At 32.8% G+C, this 19,374-nt stretch overlaps 2 protein-coding genes across 2 annotated transcripts; one reads left to right on the forward strand and one right to left on the reverse strand.

Moving 5' to 3' along the window:
* Positions 1-6,279: 6,279 nt before the first annotated feature.
* Positions 6,280-9,757, reverse strand: LOC111884289 (oligopeptide transporter 7). The gene is made up of 6 exons (XM_023880606.3): positions 9,505-9,757; positions 8,815-9,394; positions 7,917-8,486; positions 7,584-7,839; positions 7,144-7,326; positions 6,280-7,042 (listed from the first exon to the last, which is right to left on the reverse strand). The coding sequence occupies exons 1-6, from the start codon at positions 9,545-9,547 to the stop codon at positions 6,428-6,430; spliced, it is 2,247 nt and encodes a 748-aa protein (XP_023736374.1). The 5' UTR covers positions 9,548-9,757; the 3' UTR covers positions 6,280-6,427.
* A 5,586-nt stretch (positions 9,758-15,343) lies between these two features.
* LOC111885394 (ras-related protein RABA1f) lies at positions 15,344-16,399 on the forward strand. The gene is made up of 2 exons (XM_023881663.3): positions 15,344-15,738; positions 15,872-16,399. Exons 1-2 carry the CDS (start codon positions 15,518-15,520, stop codon positions 16,302-16,304), a joined length of 654 nt encoding a protein of 217 aa, XP_023737431.1. The 5' UTR covers positions 15,344-15,517; the 3' UTR covers positions 16,305-16,399.
* The last annotated feature ends 2,975 nt before the right edge of the window (positions 16,400-19,374 follow it).

Raw genomic sequence — 19,374 nt, forward strand, 5'->3', positions numbered from 1 at the left:
AGTTTGGATTATAGTTTGATATATTGGTAATTTGATGTTTGGTAATTGTTAGTTTATGAAAGTACAATGCTATAATGGACATGCTTATAAGACTATGTTGTTTTCTTTGTAGTTGGACATGCTTCAAACCATGTTAAAAGACCCGACATGTAGTGTCACACATGAAGAATGGTTTTGTTTGTATTGGGAGTATTTTGTGGCTGGTTTAGGACAGACGTTGTTTTAGATATTGCAGTTCAGTTGTAGATGATTGAGCTTGTTAATGAGTCAGGGTGCGAGACCCTAAAGGATATGATTTCTAGAGCAGAGAGCGGGAGATTTGTAGGAACACTTTGGGAAGAAGGGCATTATATAGGAGGTCTGCGGACAGGGTCCCACAGGATGGTTATTCAGCATTGTCAGGATTAAGTGGTTTTAGTAACCTTTATTAATTGGCGAAGGAAAGCGCCAAGGGAAGTAGCTCGTTGTTGAGACATTAGTTGGAGCATCTATCTTTGGACTTCAAGATTTGGGTGCAGGATGATTCAAGCATTAGGGACTGTTGGTTTCGCTGGGATCCAGGAATTGTTCATCTAGTTCTTAGAGGTGTGTGATCATTTGGGATTGGCTAGTAATGGAGCACTAGTTGGAAAGAGTTGGTTGTCATCGGATCGATCCTTGGAAAATGAGAAAGGTTAGGAATTCTCCAATTTTCATGTGTTGTGACGACTTAGTCGAATCTAAGTGGGGGAGAATTATCCCGTGATTCAGAAGCAGGAGCGATTTTGAAAATGGGATAAGTTTCACATCATTTTCAGGAAGGAAGACAACCCAAGTGGTTGTTTGGTTTGAGGATTGTGTGAGTTGGGAGTTCGGTAAAACTCCCCAGCATGTGAATCACGTATTCTTGGTGTTTGATAACAGAATTTGGGAATCAGGTTGGGATTCTAGCCATGAATTAAGTTCAGTTGTGTGTTAGGTCGAAGGCGTGTTCGACCGGTATGGAAAGTGTTGTAAGACTGCGGGGGTAGCCGTAGCATTCACTAGCAGCAGATAGTGCTAAAAGTGTTGTAAGTCTACGGGTGTAGCCGTAGAATTCACCACGTTGGCAGATAGTGTGAAAAGTGTTGTAAGTCTGCGGGTGTAGCTGTAGCATTCATAAGGTTAGCAGATAGTGCTAGAGTGATGTAAGTTTGTGGGTGTAGCCGCAACATTCACTAGGTTGGTAGATAGCATGAGCGCGTTGTTAGGACGTGGAAGGGACAGTAGTACCCACCAGTTCGGGTGTAGCAATGAGGATATGGAAATCCATAGATTGGTTTATGGGTTTCCCCAGAGGGATTAGATCGGGTTAAGTCAGTGATAAGACTGTAAGATCACTCGTTGGTTCAGCAACCGGGCATGAATCTGGTATTCCGAATGAGTTTCTGTCAAGTATAAGTGTACTGCATGGAAATTTGGTCTATGAATTGGTCTTCTAGTAGGAACCTCATGTTATTAGCAGTTGAGTAGCCAGTTGGGAGATAAATGCAATGAATTCAACAATGATTCAGTGTGGGCATTCTGTCAGGGAGCCAGACCATCTTGAGACTTCAGATTGCAGATTGAGTAAATTTGATTATATTGAAATGAATTTTTTTATCTTCAGGTTTAAGAACCCTATGAGGGTTGGTTACAGTTGCCTTGGAAAGGTTGGGGTTATGCTCGTAGTTATGGTTGTGTTGCTTAAGTTGTCTAACGTGTAAGGAATGACAACAAATGATTTCGAGGATGATATCAAATTTAAGTGGGGGAGAGTTGTATCATTCTATTTATTTGATAAATAAATGGATAAAAAATTTGATGAACGAATAGTCGCCCTAAATCTATATTATTTAGTGGATTGTTGGTTGTAGGGAGCCTAATGTTATAAATTGGATTATTCGGGGGTTAAAGTGTAATTTTGGGATTAATTTTGCAAAGGAATTTAGAAGTCAGGGGGTAATTGATATCTTTTGGACTGAACATGAAAGGATTTATGGGAGCAGGGGTTAAAAAGTAAATTATGGACCTAATATGAAAGGATTTTGAAAAGGAGGGACCATTTGGTAATATTCGGACTTAGGTTGAAAGAAAAGAGAGAAAGAGTGATCATTTATATCATTATGGGTTGAAATTTGAAGGAACCGGGTATATAATCTAAAACCCGTCACCATTTGCATCAAAAACCCTAACCCTAAAAGTGATCTCGGTCACCATCCTCTCCATCTCATATCCTCTAGCCGCCACCATTCGCTCCCTTGTTCGTCCGATCAACTTATGGGTGTAGTCGACTACCGTTAGCTACCGGAGTACGCTTGCTACCCCATCCTTCCTCTTCTTCCCTTCGTTCTGCCGCCATAGCTCCAAGCAACCACCGTTTTTCTTTGCTCCGGTAGCGTATGATAGCCTCTGTGTAGCTGTGGGTTCATACATATATGTACTCGACAGGTTCTTAGCATTGTATCGTTATTATATGTATTGTTGTGTGTATGAGTATTTTGGGGGAACTCACTAAGCTTTGTGATTATGGTATCAGTTTATTGTTTCAGGTGTTTCAGATGACTCGGCAAGGCGAAGGCGTGACCGTACACATCCTCGTGTTTTGGACTTATGGTTTCTAGGATAATCTGATATTAAACTATATTGAAAACATTTTGTAATAACTAATGACTTTTGGATGAGTGAAAAAGTTTTAAATTTGCTTGATTTTTATGGGTGTTACACACAAATAACCAGTAACACATTTTTATTGCATGTTTAGGATTTCTAATTGAGTTTGACTATTAGATTAGTTTATTGGTGTTTTGGACAAGGTAGTATTTCATTGATGATAAACTATTTCTTTTTATTAAGAAATTATGTAAGTTTTATTATTTCTTATTGCAATTTTGTAATGTTGATTTTATTATAAATTTTCTTCAAAAGTTTTTTAGTCATTTTTGTATGCATTTTGCTACAGGATTAATGTCATCATTTTTCTATTGTTATTTTTACGGAGTTACAACGTATCTTTTTACGGAGTTATTATGTAGCTGAATTGCTTTGGATTTTGCTATTCCTATTCTGTCACATTTAGTTTGCAATGAAGGTAGACCATGCTAAATTTACTATAAAATATTTGTAACAAAAGTGTATTGTAGTAAATTTACTACAAGATATTTGTTACGGATGTAGAGCGTAGTGAATTTACTATAGAATATTTGCTACAAAATTAGGTCGTAATAAATTTACTACGATGTATTAGCTACGCCATTACCTATAATTGATTTTTGCAACGAAAACTAGCTACGAAGTTAGTTTGTAGTTAATTTGCGACAAATTTACTATGGATCGGGGCGTCGTTAATTCACTAAGGAATTGCGACGGAAAAAATTGTAGTTAATTTGCTATGATGTTGCTACAGATGTAGTCCATAACTATTTTACTACAGAATAAGTTTGTTGCAAATTCCATTGCAAAGGTGCTACAGATTCCGTAATGAACCTTTACTAACGAAGAATTTGCCTACAGAATGGTGTCGTAGCAAATTCCGTCGCTAATCATGTTTGACTACGGAATATCATGTTTTAGCTACAGAATTTTTCCGTAGTTATTTTGACTTTTTCATGTAGTGTTATATCGTCTCATAAGCCTACTATGCACGTCCATATTATTTTCTTGAAATGTCGACTTACTTAGATCCCATATTTCTCTACACCAACATAAAAACATTACATAAAACATTGTTCACACTCTAAAAAGATTAAAAAGGGACAAAAGGATTCAAACCTGCCATGAAACACCAACACATGAACCTGCAATGAGACACACGAAGCTAACAACATAAGCCATGGCGAAGAAGATGTCCATTCATTTAATAAACAAGTTGGGTGGAATTGAGAATTCTCAGTCTATTAATTACAAATTTTGGGTTGGATTGAGATTTCAGCATGTTTAATTAAACATATCAACCCGAAATGACTCAACCATCCCTACAAGCGTGGGTTTTTTACACCACTAGGAAGACCTTAACAAACACCCTAGAACACAACTCTTCCATCATTATTTGAGAATATACCATCATCGGCCAAATTTCAAGGAACAATCACTTCCCTTTAAGCAATTTACAAGCATTTTTACTTGATTGTATGTTTCTTCTATTTATCTTAACTTAGTCGGGGACTAAGTGTCATTCATGGTGCTTGTAGGATCAATCCTATGACATATAGTTATGCTTATTTTAAGAATAAATCATACACAATGGCATAATATTTAACGCGGTTCAGCCAATACAAACTACATCCCATGGGACACGAGCTTGAAAACAATAGTATAATCAAATCCCTAGCTATTAACCGTATTATATAAGCAAATTATATCTTGTGTGTTGTCAAATTAATGATAAAAATCTTTGGAAGTTAAAGGAAGTTATATCCCAAAAAGTGCATCTTATGTGTTGTCAAATTAATGATAAAATTAAATAAGCTATGGAAGCATGAGTTGACTTCTTTTTGTCAAAATGCACTTCAAAATGCGTATTTTCCATAGTACTTCCTTTCAATAAAATCGATTTTATACATTTATATAACGTATATTTAGATATACATTACACATATCACTTTGGTCGTAACTTACATGTTTAGATATGACAAATCGAGTTCTAAACATTTCCAATCACTTTTGTTGTGAAATACTTCAATAAATTAGGCTAATTAGTTATCAATTATAGCAACCTACTTTGTGATTTTAACTTTATTGCATAATGTTGTTATATATAATATAGAGAAATTTTCAAATATAGCCAAAATTGTTAGCAAATATAGCCAAAATTGTTAATTGTTTTTTCTAAAAATAAGCAAATTACACAAAATAGCCACTAAAATCACAAGTCGTTAGGGCCATTTATGAAATCAGAAGTCCATCTGGGAACATACAAGTCATTAATGCACGACATGTGCATAAAAGACTTGTATATTCGCAGATGGACTTCCATCTTCTATTTGACCATGTCCATCTGTGAAATTGGAAAAGCCAAGTATAAATACCATTTTTTTGTGGAAAACAGTCATTTTTTCCATCTTCCAACTTGGGAAAGCTCTCTCAAAACCTTTTATAAGTACAAGACTTTAGAATACTTAGGAAGTTGGAGTGGGTCTATATATTCTTAGCATCATGTTAACTAGAGATATAATAAACCATTTAAAACTAAAACCGGTCGTTGATCGTACTGAAACTGATCTAAAAAATGGTTGAATTGATTAGAACTAATCGTTTCCTTTGATGTCTCATTCACGGTGAGTCATAACCCTAGACTCTAGTCTTCAAATATTAATGCTTCTACTTTAAGACTAAAATCAGTTTAAAATTAGACGAAAAATGTCTTAAATCAAATTGTTTTATTATTATATATTTTAAAACTACTAACTAAAAACCCTAATCTTAATATATTTTTTTATGTGGTAATCATGTAAACTATATGGCTAGTCATAATGAATGGGCTGACTACCCATAAAAATCAACACCATGAAGGTTTTGATATATTTTCCATCGTTCTTTAATAATAGGTTTTGAGAGAGTTTTTCCGAATTGGAAGATGGAAAAACGAAGGTTATCCAAAAAGAAAATGGTATTTATACTTGACTTTTTCAATTTCACATGGTCAAATATCATATGGAAGTCCATCTTCGAATGTACAAGTCTTTTGTGCATAGGTCGCGCATTAATGACTTGAAAGTTCATAGATGGACTTTCGATTTCATAGATGGCCCTAATGATCTACAATTGTAGTGGTTATTTTTATGTAATTTGCTAATTTTTGGTTATTTTTAGAAAAATAATTAGAAATTTTGGCTATATTTGCAAATCTCTTTATAATATATCCCTTTATTAAGAATTAACGATCACTTTCATTATCAATAGATAATCCATAATCTTAAATCGACACATTTTACCAAATCAAATATCACTACACAATTTTGTTAAAGGACATGTTTTCTAATGATATTCTAACCAATATCACTATACAAATTCACAACAATTTTTACCAACATTTTCAAACCCTAGCCAACAGTTAGATACTTTATCATTTTGATTAAGATTTGGTTTAATCTTTCAGATATTCATTATCTACTAACATATACACCATCTTTTATCAACAAATCTTTGAAATACATTAACATTTCATACTATCACCAAATGTCATAAACCTAAATTAATTTTAATTAGAATCTAATCGAGGAGATATCGAGTTAGACGTAAATTCACCAATTAAAAGAATCAAATTAAATTAACAATATCAAATAACACCACCAAAAAATATCCATAGCTATTTCAGATTTTCTTGTAATGTACATTTACACTCCAACATTATTGTAAATAGTGAAATGAAAAGCAACAAACATCACATCTACAAATCTATACATACACCTTCAACAATAATATTACAAAATCAAACAATCGGGCATCCATCAACCACAATACCTTTAGCAGCAGGACAAGAAGCCAAAGAACAACCATCCGGTTTACTTCCCCACCAATTTAAACTAACTCCCTCCATATCCAAACTAACATACAACAACACCCCCATAAACGCCAATCCTGCATCTAAAGCCCCTGACAACACATAATTATGTCGGCCCCACCAGTTATGATGGTATCTATAGGCAACAAATCCCGATAAAAAACCAATAATAATCCAACTGTTGTAGTTCACAGAAGTGGCAGGAGGCATGTTAATTGTTGCACCTAATAAAACTGGTGTTGTGATGAGTTTAATCCAGTTTTGAGTAGGAAAAGCCTTGTGTAAGAGCCAAACTAGAATAGGAGCAATTGCTCCTGCTAAAAAGAACCAGTTTATGGAGTTGTAGTAGCCTAGATTACCAAAGATTCTTTGGGGACCAATTAGACCCCATATGACTGAGGCGTCATAAAAGACATGGTCACCCGGGCAGGTCCATGGGCTGCCCGGGGGCAGCAAGGCTCTTTCACATATGTTTGGGACTGTGTCCATTAGCCACCATGCGGTTCCTAAGTGCACCAGTGCTGATATCAGTGTCCCGCATATCTGATCACATTGATTAAAAGTGTAGATTTAGGAGTAGAGTAGTGGGTGTGTGTTAGCTGTTCTAAATAAAAATTAATAATAAATAGGTGAGGGGAAGGAACCTGAGCCATGAACATTGATCTTGGAGGGATCTTCATGTAATGTCCGAGTTTGAAGTCATGTAAAAACGCGATCCCTTGTTTCACACTAATGTATCCGTAAACCTTAAAACACATGTTGGCCACAGGGTATCCTGGGTACAAGTATCCTATGATGTACTCCGTAATCACATTCAACCCCGGTGTCTGTTTAATAAACACCAAATTACCAAAATACCCATGTTACACCTCCAAATATAAGATACCAATGTTAAACATCATAAGTTCATAACATAGGTTACAAGGTTCAAGTCTTATGCGAGCCACCTAGTGGACCAGTGTGTACCTGATTTACATCTCAGATAATGTTTTGGCAGTGCGGGCCAGCTCAGGGGTTATTAAAAAAAAAGATAACTCTTTTGAAGAAATATTATTAATTTATTATAGTATAGGATCCAAGATACCTGGTTTGTTGTGGCAGTGATGACACCTATAGGAAGTGTGAAAAAAAACGAAAGTCCACATGCCAACAAGAACGCCCACCATGGTAATTGAAGTTGAGTTTTATAATATTCACATACGAATAACGTTGCTACAATATTTGTCAACAGAATACAAGTGAACCACCACTGTGGCACTTGTTTATATCGTCTCATAAGCCTACTATGCACGTCCATATTCTTTTCTTGAAATGCCGACTTACTTAGATCCCATATTTCTCTACACCAACATAAAAACATTACATAAAACATTGTTCACACTCTAAAAAGATTCAAAAGGGACAAAAGGATTCACACCTCCCATGAAACACCAACACATGGACCACAGTAGCAGTGAGACACGCAAAGCTAACAGCATAAGCCATGGTGAAGAAGATGCTAAGATAAATTTGACCTTCTTGCTCATAAGCAACTGAGTCAAAGTGGAAATTTGAGTCAATAATGGCTGAGGTGTTGTAGGGTTGACCGGTTGAGGTGAAGAGGTCATCTGAGAAGATTGGGAACCGTTTTGCTTCATAGACATTGAACCAGTATGCAAGAGGGGTTATGACATAGGTGACTAGACCATAGCCAACAGCAATGTTGGCAGTGGCGAACCATGGGCTAGCCAGTGGGCTACCGAGGTAAGAGGAGATACTGGACCAGTCGAACCCGATGGCACCCACACCAAGCCCATGGAGGCCCGACCCGATTTGTTGGGCTAATACGGATTTCGGGTAGATCCAACATATCCATGAAAGGGAGGAAAGCATTGGGAAAAGGTATCCTGGGAGGACGTAGTAAGCAAAACTGCAAATGAAGGCAATTAGGAAAAACTCATTGCGAGTTAACCCACCCTTTGGCCTCTTCTCTCTCTCATGTAACGCCCTACAAAATTAAAATAATAATAATCAATGTTATGTTGTTAGGTATCATATCATATATGTAGTTTTTGATTTTCTCTCCAAAAGAATTGTTTAAGAGAGAGTGATTTTCATTCATGATACACAGTTATACACTATCATAAATGCAGTATAGTAAACACATTTTTTTATCTCTTTTTCTTTTCAGGTATGGTCAACCATGGTTTACACATGTTGGCTTTCAAGAATTTATAGAGTAAATTTCAAGATTCTAATTAAGCACAAAAGATTGGAACTTTAGAATGTAAAAAGTGTTCAGAATTGAATGAATAGTTCCATTTTGCAAGGTGTACCTGAAGAGGGAAACTTGGACAAGATTTTGAGGCCACCACATGGCGGCCGGCTCCACCAAATACCGACGGAAGATCCCGGCCCAACCAAACCCCAATACCTGCGTCGTCACCACCACAATCAACGACACCCAAAAAGTCAACGTCTTGCCGTAAAATATCTTCACGGCGCTCACAATATGAATCGCGTAAGGATTTCCGGCGCCGGAGTTGGCGAAGATCGTGATCAACACATGTTCTTTCACATTGAAAGGTCCGGGGTTGAGTGAGAATTCGTACTTCTTTCCCTGGAAGAAAACCCTATCAGTAATGGTCGCCGCCATGAGGTGGCCAAGAGGGACGACGGCGATCTGAGCTGAAATCGAGGTTATCGAGAGAGGCTCACGGCGATACCAGAAGAATTGATTGAGGAAAGAAAGTAGCACGCAGGCGACTGTCCCGAGCGTCCACATCCTGAACGTAACCACCGGTAAACTCGGGTCGTCTGTCACCGGAACCGTGAGAGCAACTTGCTCTATCGGCGAGTTCTCCTCCGGCGCGGCGGAGGTGGAGGTGGATCCATCGATTTGGGTGTTCTTCAAAACTGCACATTTATAAATTAATTCGGAGAAAAATCAAACAGAATCGCCAGAACTGGTCAGCGGGTATCTGCGATTGATGAAGTTGAGTTAAAATTTGAGTGAATTTGCTTACGAAGTGGAGATGTGATTTCATCTTCTTCTACAAAGTCTTTCATCGTCTCCCTCTCCTTCACTTCACTGGAGAAGGGAGTATATGATGTTTGATGAAGTGGATGACTGAGCTTCGATGAATCTGAGAATCTTTGGTGATAAACGTCCAATTTGAAGTCATAGCTGACGAATTTGTAAGGAAGAAGGTGATTGGTGATGATTATTTTGTTTTAAATATTAGGGATGACATAAGTCATAACTCATAACCTCTTTGTAGGATGTGGCTTTCACGACCAGATACAATATGCACGTCGGCTTATTCTCTTAAATTTTCTATATAGTACCTTATAAAAATAAACCTAGTGATTTTTGGAAACTAATTTTCAGAGTTTTTGAAAGTTGTAAACTAATTGGTTTTATGTTTTAAAACATAACCAATTTATTTTTCTATATAGATATAGATATAAGATACTGCTACCTAAGGTTGAATAGTTCATTATCTTTTAAATTTTGCATTTTAACCCAAGTTTTAAACTTTATTTCACATTTGCTCTGAATTTAAAATTTTATTAAAGTTTAACCCCAAATTTAGTTTGTTTTTAAAAATTTATTTTTCTACACCTTTTTAAGACTTTTTTATAATGATTTTAAAAAAATTCTTAAACATTTTTTCAATTAAAAAAATTACAATATTTTTTTAATTTTTTTTTCAACTTTTGCATGGCTCATATATATGATCAAGCCATTGGTTTTCGATGATTGTGTAACACTTGGATTTTATGAAATAACAAATATTATTTAAAGTTAGAAGAAAAATAAAACAAATATTTTTCACATTGATCATTGTTTTATTATTTTCTCTAACTTAAAATCATTTTTTAATACTACATTATCAAGTTGTTACCTATCTTATATGAATGTTCGTATTTGGTTTTAAGGAATCAGAATGGTTCTGTTTAAATTTATTTATTTTTGTAACAAATAGAGTAAAAAATGACGCAAATGTTTTTTGTGTTAACCTGTGCACGAGACAAGTTGTTTGTGAAGCATTTCATCAATTTTTTTGTGAGAACCTGCACACATACACACACAACGCACACATAGGAGACCTGTCGCTTAAAAAATAAATATAAAAGAGAAACGCTGACAACTCTATGTCGACGAAAACTTTCCCTAGACAAAGTGGGCTATAACCGGGGGATTTTGTCTACACAAACGTTATCAATGCGAAAAATCATCTCTAAAAGCTATTTAAGAGACATTTGTACCTATACATAAGACAAATGTTTCTTGTAGTGATAAGTGAATTTTTTTTCAAATATTAAAAGATTAGAAAAATTATTACTTGAGAAGTATTCGGGTTGGAGTTAAAGAGATATCCACATGAATAACAGTTTAGAGTTTTGTTTCAGACAAGTTAAATGTGTATTTTCAAAATGAAGGAATTACTTGTCATCACGTAGTGACTCACACTCCAATAAACAGCGTGGCCGAAAGGATGAATAACATAACTATAGAGAAAGTATGGTTTGTGCTCTTGACCTTCAAGTACTTGCTATGTTATCAACCAATCCTCTTCACAAGGAATTGATAAGGAGACTGACATTGAGTCGTGATCTATAAATGCATTATCCACTAGTTGAGTATATGTCTATAACGGAAACTGTTAAAGAAGCTATTTGGTTGAAGTGTTTAATTAGATAACTTAGTGACATGTTGAAGGCCAATATTGTGTATTGCGACAATCTACGGGAATTCTTCTGACCGATGTTCAAATATTTCACGATCGAATGAAACATATTGATATATGTTATCACTTTACAAGAGAGATCATTGCTAGAGGCGTTTTCATTGTAAGCAAGTTCAGTACCAATGAAAATCATACATATATTCTTACAAACACATTATGATAGCCAATTTTAACTTATGTTTGAACTTAGTAGGTGCACGTAAATGCAATTGAGTTATGAGGCTTTTGGTGGAGAATGCAATTTACATTTGAGGATATTTTTGTTACAATCTCTCATTTGAGGTTATATGGAGAATTGAGAATTTAGAGTTGTTATGTGGTTTTCAATTTGTTGATGTTTTTTACTTTGGGACTTTGAGGTACAAATTTTTGAAATATGCCTCCAAAAGTCTATGTTGTGTTCTCAAATTGGATGAAATATGCCTCCAAAAGTCTATGTTGTGTTCTTTACTTGGATGTAGTAGGGTTGTAAACAAAAGAATTGAACAGTAACCAACTGTTCGTGAACCGTTCGACAGGAAGTTCATTTTTGTCCGTTTATTTAATTAATGCATGAACATGAACAAAAAAATTCTCGTTCGTTTAGTTAAACGAACGAACATTAATAATGATCTCGTTCATTCAATTATGTGTTTATGTTGTTCGTTTACATTCGTTTATGTTCATTCGTATAAGTTCCTTTTACGTTAAATATATACTTAATTATGTTTGATTACATTACTATATTATATGTTCATATATGTTCAATTATGTTTTTTTTTTATCTTTTTTCATTTATGCTCGATAGTTTATGTTCGTTTAGCATGTTCACGAACATAAACGAACAAACATGAACAGTGTAATTTGTTAAATGAACGGACATGAACAAAAAAAACTCATTCATTTATCCGTTCGTGTTCATTCATTAGTTCGGCTAACTTAAACGAACGAACATGAACAAGTCCTTGTTCGTGTTTATTCGGTTTGCTTACAGCCCTAGATGTCAGCATTAGAACCATCAGCTTCAAACTTCTCGCCTTTAGACCTAGCAGCTTGAAGATTACTTGAGTTGTCCATTATTATGGTTAACTCTCCATCTTCTTTAGGCATAAGTATCTGATTAATTAATGAATTGTTGCCTAGGATATACTCTTATCTCTATAAATACCATAGTTAAGTTGATCTTGTTATTATAAATGTAAGGTTAGGTCTCTTGTATTCAATGTGCAAAAAATAATGACTTTCACAACATTGTAATCATCTTATCGAGATAGTGAATTGGTTGTCATCCCATACCCGTGATTTTTCCCAGATTGGTTTCCACATAAAATCCCGATGTTTCTTTTTCTTTCGTCTTATTTGTTTTTGTTACTTTATACTGCTGAATCGTTAACAATCCACATTCCGTTTAAACAATTATCATACTACTTCGATCGTGTATGTTCCTGGTGGTATTTGACTTTATAGTCTTTGTGATTGTTCTTAATCATAACCAGATAATTGTGGTCTTATCTCCAACAAGCATAAAAAAAATAACGACATCAACATCAAAAAGGCACTGGCATAATATATGTTTTATAGCAATGTACTTTGCAGTTCTCCTAACATAGTAGTATAGTTTGCCAATTGAAACTTTCTATAATTACTCATTATAATATATCGGGATAACTACAAAACTGAATACGTGAACTATAAGGAAATAACTCAACTTTTATCTTTTTATCCAAATTACTAGAAATTTTGAAAAATATTATTTTGACTTTGTATAATATAATACTAGTTGTGAGACCTATGTATTACATGAGTTATATATATATATATATATATATATATATATATATATATATATATATATATATATATATATATATATATAAGGTCAAAATATTTGAAAACTTTGAATTTATAAAAAAATATAAGAAAAATAATGAATTATTATAATGAAAATGTTTTTTATCTTTTAAATTTATAAAAAGTAGGAGGATATTTAATTTCTCTTATAAAAATAAGTTAAATAAAAAAATAATGAACTTTAATATTAGAAAATTTGAAATTAAAAAATAAGTTTATTAATGAAATTGATATCAATTTATTACTACATTTATTGCAATTATTACATTAAAATATTATGTGAAATTTAATAAAATAGAAAAACTCATAAAATGACATGTGAAAAAAAATGGATAATGTTATAAAAAAAACCTTAAATTTGGCAAAAAAATGTCGGTTTTATCCTTCAGCAGATTTTTTGTTCGTTTATACCACAAACTTGTCATTTTTTTGTCGGTTTTGCCCTTGTTACCGGCAATAGCAGGTTTCAGGTTACTATGAATTATTTTTTGCGAAAAAACCCTTAAGTTTATAAATATTTTGCAAAAAAACCCTTAAGATTATAAACATATAAAATATAAATATATATTCAAAATTTTATAAAACTAAATAGTTTTCTACTAAAACATATTTTTAGCTTTATGTACGGTAAATTTTATATTTGTTCGATATAAAGTTTTTATATTTAAATTTTAAAAAACTTACCTAATTTTATCAAAATTTAAATATATTTATTAATTAATACGTAAACTTTTCAAAGCAACATTAAAAAACGTCTCTTAGCTAATAATAATATGACATTAGTTAAATTCAATTAATTTTTTTAAAAGAAAAATAAAAATATTTTATATGTTTAAAATGTTTATATTTATTTTTGATGTTTAAAATGTTTATGATATTTTTATAAAAAAATATGATAATATTATTATGTATTTAAACATATAAAAAATATGATATGTTAGTACTTCTGAAATACAAACTTTAATATTTTTATTTACCTTTTAAAGAAATTAATTGAATGTACTTGATACCCTATTATTCATATTAACTATTTTAGCATAATTAATTATTAACTAACAAATGTTTTTAATTTTGTTTTGAAAAGTTGAAGTATTAATTAAGAAATATATTCAAATTTTGTTAAAACTAGTTAACTTTTTTAAAATTTAAATATAAAAAGTTTATATCAAACAAATATAAAAGTTACCGTATGTAAAGCTAAAAATATGTTTCAGTAGAAACATATTTAGTTTTCTCAAAATTTAAATATATATGTTTATAATCTTAAGGGTTTTTTTGTAAAATATTTGTAAACGTCAGGTTTTTTTGCAAAAAAATAATTCATAATAACCTGGAAACTTGCTATTGCAGGTAACAAGGGTAAAACCAACAAAAAAAAATGACAAATTTGCGGTATAAACGAATCAAAAATCTGCCGAAGGGTAAAACCGACATTTTCTGCCAAACTTAAGGATTTTTATGACATTATCCCGAAAAAAAAAATTCAAAATAACAACAAAATGATATTTAACAAATTGAATGAAAATGTGACAATTGGCAAAAAAAAAAAAAAAAAAAAAAAAAAAAAAAAAAAAAAAAAAAGTTAGAGAGGATTTTTTTTATCTAAGTTGCAACAAATATCAAAATTTCTTTATCTCTTGAATTGGAAATGTTTACTATCATTGTTTTTTTCAAATAAATGACACTTTTATGCCATTGTATGGTAATCGAAATTGTTTTTTCTATGATTCTTCAACATCTTTTATATCGGTACAAATCAAAATATTTTCTCGAATTTAATTTTGAAGATATAATGTAAAAAAAAAAAAAAATCAAAGGGGTAAAATAATTTTTTTTAAGTTTGATGTGGATCAAGTTACCAAACAAGGTCAAAAGTACAAAATCCCTAACTTTAAAACTTCATGGACGACACCCACAAAAATCAACAAACGATAGGGATCATTTTTGTCATTTTCTCTCTGCAACTTATAACATTTTAGAGAATATCAAAAAACAGGTACATGTATAAAAATACCCACAATTTTATCAACATTATAGGTTCATTTATATAACGTTTGAAAGAATATCTCCCATAAACTAGTACATGTATAAAAATATCCATAAATTTATCAAAATTATAGGTTCATAACTCTTAAATCCATGGATGGGAAGAACTAGAAACCAACAATCACCACAATTTGAGGTAGATCAGGTTGAGTTGGGTTGTGTCACATCCGACATTTAATTTAAATACATATCACCTTTTAACCTCTATTTTCCTTTACATCTTTCTCTCTCTCTCTCTCCTATATACAACGGCAACCGTTACAACGATCATCTAAAATTATGTGATCGGATCAGACAAAAGAAAACTTCTATCATCATCCAATCTTGGATCTCTTTTCTCACATTTCTCTGCATCACCTAATCTTCCTCATCTTCTCCATGAACACAGTTGCGATCTCCCTTTAGAGAAATGGGGGCGTTTCATGCAGATGATGATTACGATTACTTGTTCAAGGTTGTTTTGATCGGGGATTCAGGTGTCGGGAAAACCAATCTTTTATCACGATTCTCCAAGAACGAATTCAGCCTTGAATCCAAATCAACCATCGGGGTTGAATTCGCCACCCGTAGCATCAACGTTGATGACAAGATCATCAAAGCCCAAATATGGGACACCGCGGGTCAAGAAAGGTATTTTCATCATTAATTAATTTTTGGAATTCCTAGATCTAACACCACCTTGATTGTATTGTTAATGTCCCCCATCAGCTAGACAGAGTCTCATATATATACATATCTGACAGTATATGTATATATCAAATAGGTATCGGGCCATAACTAGCGCGTATTATCGAGGAGCGGTAGGTGCATTGATCGTCTACGACATCACACGTAGTATAACATTTGAAAATGTTCAAAGATGGTTGAAGGAGCTTCGAGATCACACGGATCAAAACATTGTGATCATGCTCGTGGGGAACAAAGCGGATCTACGTCATTTACGTGTGGTTCAAATGGATGATGCAAAGGCATTTGCAGAAAGAGAGAATAACTTTTTCATGGAAACATCGGCTCTTGAATCGTTAAATGTCGAGAATGCTTTCACCGAAGTGTTGACTCAGATTTATCATGTGGTGAGCAAGAAAGCACTTGATATTGGTAATGATCCCATGGTTGTACCCAAGGGACAAACGATTAATGTTGGAGGTAAAGATGATGTATCTGCTGTTAAGAAAGCGGGGTGTTGCTCTAATTGATGTTTTAGGTTGAATAATATATATGTGTTTTGTGTAGTGTTAAGGATTTCTTGGTGAAGAATATGTAAAATATTTCAAGGTTTAATTTAATTTGTTTATGCTATATTTTCATATATGTTTATGTGGTGTTAAATAGATCTTAACTGGTTTGAGACATGATACATTTGCAATCTCTGGATCACTTACAAAAACTAGCAAAGAGTCATTGATCTTGAAAAACATATGTTATAATTTTTTTATACGAGATCTCTTTATGACTATAAAGATGTATCATAAAAGAATTTATTCATGTAACCCAAACATAAAAGACAACTATAGATAAAGTTAAACTGATTCAATAAATAGCCTATTTTCTTTTAAATACATAAAACTGCTGCGGAATAACATATCATCTCAAAATTTTCAGTTGAGATAACATATTAATGTTTTTCTATTTAAATCACGATACGTGTAAATAAACAAATAAATATTTGCGGACAAAGTAATCGGTTGAGACATTTGCCATTCATCCTTGTTGACTTGGCTCTCTTGTTAATTTGCAATAATTGTGTGGTTGATATGGCGTTTTATAATAAAATCGAGAGATTCCAACAATAATGAAAAACCGAATGTCAAAAATTGTTCAAGAGTGAGCGGAGGAAATGGATCAAATAATGATATAGAGGTGGTAGCTGAAACTTGCATTTTTTATTAGACTGAAAGAAAGGTAAGTGTTTGGAAAAATAGTTGTAACATTTTGAAATATCCAAAATTGTATAAAATAAAATAAGAATAGAAACTCAAACTATAAAAACTCAAACAGGTATGCGATTTTTTATACTACATTGTATTTTTGTTATAACAAAAAAAGTTTTTATTCAAACGACTATTTAAAGTAGATTTTGGAGTTGCCAAACAACCCTAGATGACTAAGCTTTTCGTGACCATTTGTATGATGACAGTGACAGATATTAAACAACTTCATACACAAGAACAAAGAGGCTATGCCATTTTATTTTATGTTAATCGTATGTCTAATAATATTGCAACAACAATAATACTCAAACTTCATAAGGGTGATCGGAATCGCTCGGGAAAAGGTGTTTTGGGTTGGCAGTAGTGCCAATACCGTCAGAAACCTCATTTCGTGAACGTTTAGCAGGTTGATGGGTTCTTTTGTTGACCTTTTGTGCGGGTTAAACAACCCGCTGCTTCCCTCTTTCACTACAATATATATATATATATATATATATATATATATATATGTGTGTGTGTGTGTGTGTGTGTGTGTGTGTGTGTGTGTGTGTGTGTGTGTGTGTGTGTGTGTGTGTGGCTGTCATGTATGTAATATTAGGTATAAAACCATCAAAATTGACTTCATTTTGATTATAAAAACTCATTTTTTTTTCATTGTTAGCTTCTTCCTAATGCTTTTGAGCTCATATTATTTTTGATTTCATAATTTATCTCTAACATCTATGCATTTCGAATGTGTTGTTTATATTAGACCTCTAGTAGGCTTCGTAACTTTCTTTAACATCTACCATATGTATATTTGCATGGTTCTTTTTTATGTGTTATGAGTATTAGTATAATGAGTTTTTAATGAACAAATTCAATCTTTCACTATAGTTTTCTATATTAAATTTTGATATGAAGACTTATAGGTAGTTGATAATGTAATCTTATACATGGTTTTTGGTGCAAAATTAAATATTTAAAACTCCATAAAAATATGTACTAAGCCTATCATCTAGTCATATATAGGATACAAAAAAGATAGTAGAGAGATTTGATTGCAGTTTGTTAAAACTATGTAGTTTTAAATTATTCTATATCTAATATTAGATACATAACAACCACATATTCATTAAGCCATATATATATATATATATATATATATATATATATATATATATATATATATATGTGTGTGTGTGTGTGTGTGTGTGTGTGTTCAAATGTTTTTAACAACTATTGTGTGCTTATATGCACCAATAAAAATTCAGGAAATAATTAATTATTAAATAAATCATTTAAGGGTATTATAGTAATCTTGACATATTTAAATATGGTAGATAATTAATATGTTATTTATTATTCCTTTAAATATGGGATGTAGTCAAAATCTGTTGAAAAAAACCCTAGCCGATCACATCTACAGCGATTTATCCTCCCTCTCGTTTTCCCAGCATTGGTCCCTGCTATTCAGCGGGGTTTCGGAGGTTTTGGGCTACCGTAGAAGGGGAGATGTGCTAGAGGTTCGATCAGAGGGCAGCAGGGGTTCCGATGGGGCAAAGAAATCAACGATGTAGTCGAATCTTCATAGGCCTTGATCGATGGGAACAGAAGAGAAAGAAAGCGAGGGGAGGAGGTATCGATCTCCGATAAGTGACTAGACCGAAGAACAAAGGGAGAAGCAGCGGGGTGGGGCTGTTGCTCCGATCGAAGCAGGTCAGGAGGTGGAGAGGATGTGGTGGTGGTCGCTGATTTTTCTTATCCGGTGAAATCTAGATATTTTTTTTATTCATGTCTTCCGATTATGGTTTTGGTTAATTATTTATATGTTGATAATAAATTCTGCTAGAATTTTGCTGTTTTATTTTGATAAAATTTTAATATTTTATATGTTGATAATGTATTCTAACAGAATTTTGCTGTTGCATTCTAACAAAATTTGTGATAGAAATGGCTTGACGAATGGCTTGAAGAACTGATGGGAAAGGTTTAAAGAATGAATTAAAGAATGATCACACTCAATGTTTAAGAATGTTGTTATTTTTTAAGAATTACACTTGTTATTCTTTCAGAATGTTGTTATTATTCAAAGAATCACAATTAATTGTTTGGTATATTATTAGTTCAAGAATCTATTTTATGTATTCTTTTTCAAAATGTATTTAGTAGTTTATGATTGGCATTATGTTATTCTGACAGAATATGTTATAATGTAGTTATTTTTCAACATCGGATTCCAGAACTTTGTTATTATTCAATAATATTCTAATAGAATAAAATTCTGAAAGAACATCATTCTAACTAAAAAAATATTCTGACAGAATAAATCAGTTATTTTTACAAATTATGTTAG

The sequence above is a fragment of the Lactuca sativa genome, chromosome 4 (genome assembly GCF_002870075.4).
Source record: "Lactuca sativa cultivar Salinas chromosome 4, Lsat_Salinas_v11, whole genome shotgun sequence".
Taxonomy (NCBI): domain Eukaryota; kingdom Viridiplantae; phylum Streptophyta; class Magnoliopsida; order Asterales; family Asteraceae; genus Lactuca; species Lactuca sativa.